General features: G+C 32.5%; 1 protein-coding gene across 1 annotated transcript; it reads right to left on the bottom strand.

Annotated features, from left to right (window-relative positions):
• Window positions 1–717: 717 nt before the first annotated feature.
• On the bottom strand, window positions 718–10,917 carry LOC108728306 (dynein intermediate chain 3, ciliary). The gene is made up of 11 exons (XM_018456798.1): window positions 10,623–10,917; window positions 9,643–9,804; window positions 9,313–9,413; window positions 8,185–8,336; window positions 7,128–7,305; window positions 6,249–6,677; window positions 5,498–5,780; window positions 4,913–5,194; window positions 2,336–2,808; window positions 1,416–1,742; window positions 718–1,042 (listed from the first exon to the last, which is right to left on the bottom strand). The coding sequence occupies exons 1-11, from the start codon at window positions 10,803–10,805 to the stop codon at window positions 718–720; spliced, it is 2,895 nt and encodes a 964-aa protein (XP_018312300.1). The 5' UTR covers window positions 10,806–10,917.
• Window positions 10,918–11,812: the final 895 nt, after the last annotated feature.

The following is an 11,812-nucleotide window of genomic DNA, read 5'->3' as shown; positions in this document are numbered from 1 at the left end:
TTATCCCCTGCGATAATGATATCTGATACAATATACGTAGAAATATATTTGCTGAAGAGTAAATATATTTCTATAACAGTATATTAATTTATAATATTGTTAAATTCATAATATTATTTCCAATTTGAGTTATTTCAGGTCACCACTGCTTCTATTTAATATCATTAATTGAACTAAAACATGGAATTAAACAATTTAAAAAAAAAATGTATTATATTAAATATGAGACTCAAATTTAGTTTATTATTTACTAAGTACATACATTAATATGGACGTTGTTTACTTTGAAAATAACCACAGAAATGAATTGATTTGCATTTTGAATATATGGAAGTTAAAAATAACAAAATATTATAAAATTAATTCAAGAGATTGAATTATCATTTCTTCTTTGATATAAACAATGCGTAATATTATATATAAATTCTCATTATATCATTGCATGCTGACTATTTAATATCAACTATGATTATTTAATATTGTTATAGTCTTTATTATTTGTTATACTCTCTAAGTATAATATATTTAAACTTCTTAATCTTATAATTAATTGTATAAAATACGATACAAATTATTAAAAAATGATTTAAAAAAGGAATATTCATTATGTAAGTATGAGATATTATTCTTTCTCTAAATTAAAGAAAGAAAAATCTTTAGAAATAGTATTGCAGCACTGACATAAAAAAGGTTAGGAACGCTTCAGATAATGCAACATTACTCGATGGATTGGAAATCGGAAATCCGTGGATAAACTCTAACGCGAGTGGTTTCGATCTCTTCCATGCAAGCCATGCCGGGTTTCATCTTTTTTTCCATCGATTTCGGCGGAAGACCTTCGAAAAGTATCTGCAGATCCTCCGGAAGCGAGGGTGGTTCCCAGGGAACGCAAGGATCTGTCATGACGACCGTACGACACACCTTCTTTGCCTTTCGTGCCGTAAGGATCCTCTTTGTCGTGCTCGTGACCTCCTTGGCAAAATCCTCCTTACCCCTTCCCGATCCTCTAGGGATGTCTCGAGATTTTTCCGCTACTGCAGCACTGTATGGAATATCGTCGCTGAATTATCGGTAGTCAAATATTGGACGGTGAAAAATTCAATTTTTGAGTCTGCGGGTTGTTGAAATGATAGAAGCTCGATAGAGATATTCTATTCTTACAGAAATATGTTTGTTTCTAAATGTAAGTATTGTCTCTGTTTTTTACGATTCATTGTCCAATATTAGTAACAAATATAATATTCGGAATAATCAATAAATTTAAATAAAAAAATTGCATTTAAATAAAGCGAAAGATAAAGAAAATTAAAAAGCTTCTGGAATACAGTTCGACGAAGATGAAATCTTCCGAAAATAAAATTCTAAAGATAAATCAGTTGAAGTCCAATTCCGAAAAACCTAAAACCGGAACTAACCTGCTTTTCAAAGCTTTCTTGGTGAGTTTCCTTGCCATGTTAGCTTCTTGGATCTCCTTTTTAGCTTTCCTCACATCTTCCGTCATGTCGGCGAATTCCACAAGCGGTACCATCATCTTCTGAAAGAAACGAATTTTTTCTTCCGAACTGTACTTTCTAGTTAGCTCTTTGCGCTTATGAACGCGCAGAAACTTCGTCCAGCGTTCTTTTTTCTTCCGCCTCATTTTGTCCTTGACTAACAATTTCGCTCTGATGTCATCCTTCGATCTCATTCTCTCGTCGACCTCGCCCCATTTCTCATGATCTTTGGCTGCTCGATCTGTAAACCTAACGCCGACAATTCAATATATCCTTTTCTTGTGGCTTTTAAAGTCAAGAGAGACAGAAAGAAAGATGATAGTTGGATCAGAATAAGTTAAAGCGAGAATCATTCAAATTCTAGTGACGTCAGGAAATCTCAAAAGTAAAATCTTACTAAGATTCTATCAATCTTAATAAAATCGAGTAGTCAAGTTTTTCTATCTGATATGTTAACTTTTTTATTAGAATATAGTACGGGATGTAATGTAACGTGATAAAATAAAAAGGTACTTTGCATATTATACATTATAAAATGAATATAAAATTAATAAAAATTTATATAATATATAGAATGTTTGTTATAAATTAATATATTGACATAATTGTTAAATATTAATTAATTTTAGATTAATTATGAAGCATCATAATATACAAAAAAGTTAAAAAAAGAAAATTAAGGTATTTTTATATATATCTATTACATAAGTTATAAAGTCGATCATGTTGAAAACTTTTGTCGAAAATTTTCTTTGTTAATAGTACTTTTATAGTCTTAAATATTCTTTTAATTAAAAAATAAAGGAAAATCTATATCCATCTTGTTAAATTACGCGTCATACCTAGTTTTTCTAAATGCAGTCTTGCGGCAGCAAATGTCAGGTTTGCAAACAACAACTTTACATGGCTTCGCCAACCTGAAAATGACGGGCTTTGGTCGTTTTTTCCGCGCCTTCTTTCTGCGCTTTCTCTTGCTAATTTCCTGCATAGGAGATTTTACAATCGCTTTCACCAACGGAGGCAAGGGCTCTTCCGCCAACAAAGGCAAGGGCTCTTCCGCCATTGCTTTCTCCTGTTCAACGTCTTGCGCTATTTCCGCCTTAGAAATTTCGATGGTCTCGGTTTTCTTTGGATATTTTTCTCGCTCTTTGAATAATATTTTCTTTGGTGGTATTTTCGTCTCGAGTCCTGTTGCTTCATCTATCGGCAAATGCGAATCCTTTTCGATTTTCCGACTAACGACTCTTTTCATGATACGACTCACTTTCGAAGGTAAAATATCTAAATCATCAATGTCTTCATATTTTTGTTTTTCCTATGAGACGCGGAAATACGATATAGATTAAATCAATAGTTATAATAAATAAAGTTATTTATTTGTTTAATTATCTATGTGCGTTCAATTATTTCAACGGCATTAGATGCAGCTGTATAAGATATATACAGGCTGAGCCAGACAAAACTAAATTTGAAAGTTCCGCCATATTAGAATTCACCTGTAGCTGCTACTTTACGGGTGCGATCTACTTTACGCTATAAATGCTTCGAAGCATTTGACTGACCAATCGAAAGAAAGAATTTTATCTACTAATTGACCAATCAAAAAATGCTTCAAAGCATTTGTAGCATCAAATGGACCGTAGCCTGCATTGAAGTAGGCAGATGCGTGAATGAAACATTCCTAACTTCAAAGTAGTCAAGTCGATTATAAATTATATCATGGAGCATAAGCAAAAGGCAGCGATCACTGAAAGTTTACGCACTGGAAGGACGCCAAGAGAAATAATAACGTTTTTCGAATATCCAAAATCAATAGTCTGTGATGTTGCCAAGAGATATGCAGCTTTTTTCAGAGGAATCCGAGGAATGTTCCTCGGCAAGAAAAAAATACACGATGATAAAAAACAAGGACTCCGGAACTCATCCAAAGAGTCCAAGAGCTTATTTTGGAAGACCCAGGGATTTCGATTAGGAAATTGGCGGCCGTTTTGAAAGAGAGCTATTCGAATATCCGTCGGATTGTTGAAGAAGATTTGAGGTATATATATTTTAAGAACGTACGACGTATATCTCAAATCTTCTTTAACAATCGTTCGAATAGCTTTCTTTCAAAACGGCCGCCAATTTCCTAATCGAAATCCCTGGGTCTTCCAAAATAAGCTCTTGGACTCTTTGGATGAGTTCCGGAATCCTTGTTTGTTTCTCTCGCGTGTTTCTTCCTTGCCTGAGAACATTCCTCGGATTCCTCTGAAGCCGCATATCTCTTGGCAACATTACAGACTGTTGATTTCGGATATCCGAAAAACGTTATTATTTCTCTTGGCGTCCTTCCGGCGCACAAACTTTCAGTGATCGCTGCCCTTCGCTTATAAGCTGTCCTCCATATGATATTCATAATCGACTTGACTACTTTGAAGTTAAAAATGTTTCATTCACGTATCTGCCCGCTGCAATGCAAAGTAGTAGCTACAGGTGAATTCTAATATGGAGGAAATTTCAAATTTAATAATTTTGTCCGGATTCTAATGGCTTACCCTATATATGTTTCAAATTTTTTGTGTTTTGGATATTGTAATTGCGAGTAATTTTTGTTACACGTAAAATTTTGTTATACTTTCATTAAATTTAGATCTAAAATAGTTAAAACTTAAAAATGGGGAAAAACATATATGCGTCGCTACGCTGTCTTAACTGTATTATGTTTCTCACCCAATTAAAATTGCAAGCAGTAACAAATTATAAGTGATTGCTTGGATACAATTAATAATAATATTCAAATTTGAGATAAAGAACTGTAACAATAAGAAATAGAAAATAATAAAATTGTTCAAAAATAATAATGATTGATTTAATAAATATCAAATCAGTCATTTGTGGTTTGATATAAAATTATTAATAGCTAATAGTATATAATTCGTAAATGTTATGGATTTACATCTAATAGCTATATTAAATTTTGTCGAGCATAATTATTATTTAGCGACATTTCGCGCGACAGTGCATGGGCGATAAATCATACCGAAGAGTAAAAGGTCGCAGTCGAATGAAAGATAGATGAAATATTACAAAAGTTCTCTAATATATTGCGGTTAGCTGACCGCGCGAGTGTGATATATTAGAAATTTTATTAAACCCTGAAAATAAAACGTTGGAAGGAAGAAGAATATAGTGTGAAATTAAATATATTCAACGACACGCGACTTTTTATGCTAAATTTAAATTTACAACACAAAGTACAATATCTTTATGGAAATTTAACTGAACAACTTTTTTAATTTTTTATTGTTATTCAAAAGTTATTAAACTCTATTTCTGGTTGACTAGAAATTTTAATTTGAAATATATTTTGATCACAAAATGATATTTATTATTAGATATATAATACTTTAAGTATTATCGAATGTTTATTTTGATATTACCTTTTTTACAATCTCAAAAAATTTGTCCTCCACTTCTTGAAGTTCGGGAAACTCATCTTTAGGCTTTCTCTTGGATATAATTCTAGTTCTCTCTCGTGGTTCTTTTAATTTTTCTTTTTCCTTTCGTTTATTACGATCGTTTATTAATCGTTTATCCTTCTTTTTTTCTCTCGGATCCACCAACGCAAGCTCTGACATTTCCTCCATAGCAGTTCTCGCTAATTTGATTTCTTTCATACGTGTATCTATTGCTTTTACGAAACGAGAACATCTCTCCAGATACTGGCGTCAGTTAAATGCAATGAATATATATCACGTTCATTTTATTTCTCTCTTTAACTAATTATGTTTTTATCAAATTTAATTTATAGTATGATGCAATTAAATTTATAATGTAATGAATTTTAAATATTTATATATAAATGAAAGATTAATTTGGTTATACATTTTTGTCGAATAAAGAATGTTATCAGATATCGTTATATCTCATAATATTATTTCAGAGATTTTTTAACTTCTGTCTGTTGCATGCTGCTAATAAATTTCATGTGCAATTTTATAAAAAGACAAATTGTCGATACTCACCGACGTAAAATCGTTCCTGTCATTTTTATCAAACGAATATAGTGCTTCCGTCAACTCGACGAGATAAACATTGCCAGCAGAATTTCCGACGGCCAGTAAAGACCCCATCTCATGTGACGCGACCGCAGTTAATTTTTGCTCGCATAGTTTTACTGACAAGATTGGTTCTTGTAGTCCTATTAGAAGATCCCATACAGCCAGCACTCCGATACGCGTCGCTACGTAAAATGTAGAGTGTCTTTTTTTATCCCAGCAGCCACATTGTGGGCCTTCTATTATAAATCTAAAGAAAATTCAGATAATTATATGAAAATTTTAGATTTTATCACGTTATGTTCAATTATGTTCTATTCTAGTTGACAAACAATTGTAATAGGTGATTTCATTCCTATTGCCACAAGAATTGACTCTACATTTTAAGATATAAAAAATTATTTGCCTATTTATGATTATTTCAGTACACTGAGAGAAAAATGTACTAAATTTTAATAAATATTTATTCGAATAGTGTCAGTTTAATATTTATTAAATACGTATATTTTTATTTGGTACAAGAACTATTAATTTGATTTATCTATTATTATATTTTATTTAACAAATAAAATATAATAATAGATAATTAATTTTTCGTAAATAAATGTTGTATACTGAAGTTATCACATTTTTGTAATTATTTGTTGTTGTTATTTTTTGTTGGTATTCTTGCAAATATTTCTTTGAATGTTTCGTTTTAAATGAAAGAAAAAAATACCTTGTTGATACAAGACTATTATCCTTAGTGTCTTCCGCCCAAACGCGAACTGTGCAGTCGCCTACCGTTAGAAAGATTTTTGGATTGAAGCCACTGCGATCAACGGAAAGAACCGGGCCATAATGAGCGTTGAATCTCAAGGCCATTTTCTCGGCCGGCGTTCTCGATTTTCTCGAACCACTGATTACAATGCCATTTTCCAAACCAAACATGAACTTCGTGCCTACGCTTGGTTCGTAGTCGCTTGATGAAACTCCAATTGCCCGATCTATCTTCTGCTCATTTGGTGTCTGAAGATCGAACACGAGAATTTCGGTTGGTTCACGCAACTTCCTGGTGTCCCACCACATAGCACGGCCGTCCGAAGAACCAGAGAAAAACTCCGTATTACTCTTCGTAGCGATCCACTTTACTGCTGTCACGCAATCCCTTCAGGCAAAAATACAGAATTCTTATACGTCATTTAAAAAGTATAATATATTTTATAAAGGAAATTTGATTATATCTCTTTATTAATTTAATTATATTCTTTTATATCATATAATTATTTCAAGGAAAAAGTAAAAATCTTTCTCGTATATACTGTCGCTGCATTTTTCACAGATAAAACGAAATAAAAAAAAAGATGATTGGGGTCGCCGTTGCAAGCGCGTGATATTAAAAGAAAAATCACGTACGACGTGGCAAATGTCACTTAAAAAATGTAACGAAACTTAATTGAGAGCGGAAACGCGACAAGAACAACATTTTAATCATTCATCATTTTGTCGCGTGAGCGCGAAATACTCTTTAGACCGACGAAGAACGGGGCACTCTGGTACTGAATTATGAAATCTAAAGTTCCGACGTCGCACCCAGGCATGTTCACGTCTAAATTACCTATGACTGAATTGACGATGAGACATTTGAACCGGAGTGCTGCCAGTCCTGACGTCCCAGCTGCAAACTTGGCCTGACACCAAGCCGCTAGCAAGTATGGAAGGATCTCGGGGATTAAACTCGCTGACCATCGTGGCAGATGGAGCCTCCAATGCCATCCATGGCTTATTTGGATTGTCTACCATATGTTTTTCGAATATTCAGATCCAGTTTCGCGACATTTCGGTTGACGATCGTACAAACGAATGGAAAAACATAGCGTTATTTTTAAAAGATTAAAAAGTTACGCTTGTGAAATCCGATTTTAAGCCATTAGAGCCGTATCGTTAAAAAATACATACGTTGAATAAAGTGTAGCTACATTCCATTTCCGATACGCGAGAAATGCAATATCGTTGGGTTTTCATGCCCGATTTACTCGTGTGTGTTGTTTAGCTAGTGTTTCACTCGTTATAGTAAGATGATTGTAATTGCTGACGTAAAAACATTGCGTTTTTCTCATTCAATGAATCAGTAACAATGTATTGTTGCTTGATTGATCAACATTTTATCAAGTGTCGAAAGCGTGATATAAAGAGAATTGGCATATTCGATCGCTAAAACTGCATTTCACGTAGAACTTTTTAATCTAACTTTGCGTCGAGATGAGAAGGAAACGTCTGTTTCTCGTATAAAAGAGCTATGATATATCAACAATTTCTATTGTAATATATTGAATAATATACTATGGATTTAATTTATTTTTATCATAATGGAATTATATCGACTGGTATTTTCCATACGTTTTTTGTTGTAAGATTTACATTATTTAGAGCAATAAAAATTTCAGGCTATGTTTTGTTAGAAGGTTATCGAAAAGAAGCTTAATGTACAAAAAACTACATGAATTTTCGTGAAATGAGATTGTTATTTATCGAAGCAATTTGCATAAAGTAAAAAAATGGTCTAAAAACGCTGATGTAAGTTCAGAGCGGGAACTTATTGCGGACGTTGTGCAACCGTAATCAAGTGCGCCGTTTAAATGCAGTCAAGGCTTTTACGCGCTTTTTCCACCTACCAATTTGCCAGATGTACGCAATGTTGCTGTAATCTGGCTCGATTCCAAAGAAGCAGTATGAGACCACCATTTTACTGCCAGAATCTGGCGACCAAGAAATATTGTTCACCGATCTCACCGGCGTTTGAGGATCCTCGTAGACGTTCACTGTCCTGAAATAGAATTCCAGACTGCTACTGACTTTGTTATAATAAAAAGGAATATCTTTTAACGTGATAATAATATCGTTAAAATAATATCCGTATAAAATGTGTCTGACATAAAAATATGGGATTTTAATATTTTGAAAAATAATATGAATTCCTCATTCTGCAAGTGGATGATGAACTTTGTAATATATATAAATCCTTTTGGTATTAATATATTGTATTTGATAAATGTATTACCGCGATAACCTAGTTTACATCGTGGAAATTCTCTGTATTATTTCCATTTCTGTTTTTATCGTACTTGCCCCAATTTCCATCTATTAATTTTAATATTAAATTTGATGTGTATTATTTTACCTTACATTTATATTTATCTTAATGAAAAATGCACTTAACCTTTTAAAAGAAGGAAGAATAAATTATTATTTCCGTGCTATTTTTTTCAAAGTAGTTAAATTACTAAATAGTATAAAGCCGTCTACAGTTCCCGCGTACAGAAATCGTTAGTTTAAAACAGAGGAAAGCAAATTTAGCGGTAGGATGCATAATTCATTCGCGTCCACTACGACTCCGGAATCCTGACATATGTTCGGATACCTTCGGGCTCGGCCCGGGTTTAAATTTTAAATCTTTTTGATGGTCGAACCAACGTAGTCGTTCTTGTCCTCCACGAATATATACATTTTAAAATTGTCCATCTGAAATCGCATGAAGTTCTGTGGTATCGACGTGTCGTGTGATACGTGTGACAATGGAAACTGATCTATTCAGATCTCTTTAACTCATTGAATTGTTTACGATTATGGCCACATTTGTCAATACTTTCAATAAATATTTTATACATTTTACTACATTATTTTGCTTCACATTAACAATATCAATTTGTGTTTGAGTGAATTATGTGTATGAGTAAATTATGATTTATTTATAAGCTTTGTACATAAAGTATAAATTAATTATGACAAAATTAAATTTTCACCTGAGACCACGAGGTTTTACTAATTCTGTAGGAATCATATCGTCGAAATAGTGTTTGTATATATTAATTGCGCCATTTTGAAGGATATTGTACTCCATTTTCTATGAGAAAAAAAATAACGTAATTTTTATATTTTCTGCAATAAGATGTAGTATCAATATCTAAAATATATATATATACATATATGTATATATCATACAATTAATCTAGAAATTATCTAGAATTATTAATTATTAATTAATTTTGAAGCTTCATATTCCTCTAGAATTTTGATTAAATAAATTTTATCTTAATAATACACAAACATTCTCGATAATTCATTTAATATACTTGAAATAAATTCAACAATTTCGGCGCCCAATCTTCTTCCTTCTCGACTCGTCTGCGAAACCTTGCTGTTACTTCCTCGTCTTTCGGATTGATTTCCTTCGGCCAACCACCCTCGAAGTGAAACATTCCACTACTCTTCGTCTGGCTGCCGACAGTTTGGACCTGGAATTCCATAGGAATGATTGCTAGGACGGTAATGTGAAATTCCACGGACTTGAGCGCTGGATTGCATGTGTTCTGACAACTCTATTTCTCCTCAGTTGTTCCTCATTTCTTAACACAATAAAATAAAATTAACGATAAAATAAACGTGAAAATTTATAATTATTCGAAATGGTTTTTTATATATCTTATATTCCTAGTAGCAATTTCATTGGTTAATTTCTTCCAACAATAAGCATATGGCAATAAGCTTTTGAGATATTCTGCACATAAATGTGGAACTCATATTAAAATTATGAGTTATGAAATTGTTGTTGTTCTCAAAGTAATGTCGAATGTCTGTCTTGAGTTGCCTCATTATAAAACAAAACGTTCTGGTCGTGTAAAATTCGTGTGATATACCGTCTTTCCACGTTGCAGTTTCGTAGAAAGTTACACATTTGTGGCATCAGGTAGCGAACTCTACGAGATGCGCGGATGCTGCGCCGTCAGACGCGTCAGTCTGACGCCAATTTTACCGCAAGTTACGTCTAGTTTCGTTAAAGTAAAGCGAAGCTGATTTTTGAATATATTAGTAGAGTTTTTGAACTTGAGTTAGAAAGGTTGCCACAAGTTGGGTCGTAGTTCGTTCTCTTTTACATCTGATCCGACATTGTAACGCTAAAGTCATTATTATAACAGAAATCTTAAGTATATAATCTTGCAAATTAAATTAACAACCTATGAACTAAAAGCCAAATTTTTCTTGCAAATTTAACGAGTTTTAATGTTATTATCAAATAATTAGTGTTGAATTTATTAAAGTATTAATAATTAACCTCGTGTAAGGCAAACTGTTTGGTGTGCTGCACGTCGAGGTTGCAGTGAGATCTTATAATATAATGAGCCATAGCGTTGGGATCTGGCTTGATCTCTTCGTCCAAGTGCGGACCACATATGTCGAAAATGCATTGTTTGCCAAATTCGGCGCGTGTTTTTAGAAAAACCTGCTTGATCTCCATTGTACCGTATTCAGTATAAATTGATGATTCCCACTCGCACGTGCGAAGCTTTCCAAATCAATATCTAAAATATGAGGGATCGGCGAATCATTCGAAAATGTCACACGTGCATTCCCAGTTTTTCCCACATGTGTTCTCCCGTGTGAAATTGCGTATGATTGGTTTTTCTTCTCATCGCAGTGCGTTTATTGTTTCTTTCCTCTCGATATATAATAACATTTGTTTATTTTACTTGAGAAAAAGAAAAGAAGATTTTGCTGCTTAAAAAAATTTAGTTTGATACAATTCTGAAAATAATTTTGTTGGACTTAAGTGATCACAAAAAGTTTAATATTCTTGCCATTAGTTTAAACATTTTATATAATTATTTTGATCATTCAAACGAAATTATCTTCATATCTGTATCTGACTGAATTTTTAGATATTTCAGCAAGATCGTTCTTTCTGTGTATGTGTGTGTGTGTGTGTGTGTGTGTAAAATATTGTTTGTTAATTATAATTTTACAGATTTAATTAAATTTTGCGTTTTGTTATCCGAAAATTAATTTTCCAAGCTATGATATTTCTCGTCCCAAGAAACAATATATTTTTTACAAATATATTTTTGGACACTCCGTTATAAATTCTCCGTTATAAATTTTTACAAATATATTCTTTTTTTCGAAATCAGAAGAAGTTTAAAATTGTATTTAAAATTGTATTTTAAAATTGTATTTTAAATTTAAAAAAACACGAATTTAGAAACAAATTAAAAAATTAAGGATTTTTAAATTTTTGCACATCTTCATTGATCGTGCATCTTTTTCCGCTATCAAATGTATTTAATTTAATTAATACGAATCTGTCGTTTTTTCGATCTGATTGAAAGGACGAAAAACACTAGTCGGCGAAGATTGTTATCAAGATTTTTGTTCTTCTTACATTACTTATACTTGGTTCATCGAGAATCGCTGATGTAACTACTTCATCTTAACGATACGATCGTTCCTTACTTTCTGATGTGCGTC

This window comes from Mycetomoellerius zeteki, unplaced genomic scaffold (assembly GCF_001594055.1).
Source record: "Mycetomoellerius zeteki isolate Tzet28-1 unplaced genomic scaffold, Tzet1.0 scaffold114, whole genome shotgun sequence".
Lineage (NCBI taxonomy): Eukaryota > Metazoa > Arthropoda > Insecta > Hymenoptera > Formicidae > Mycetomoellerius > Mycetomoellerius zeteki.
The sequence above is the reverse complement of the archived record's forward strand: the minus strand, read 5'-3'. Positions and strand labels throughout refer to the sequence as shown.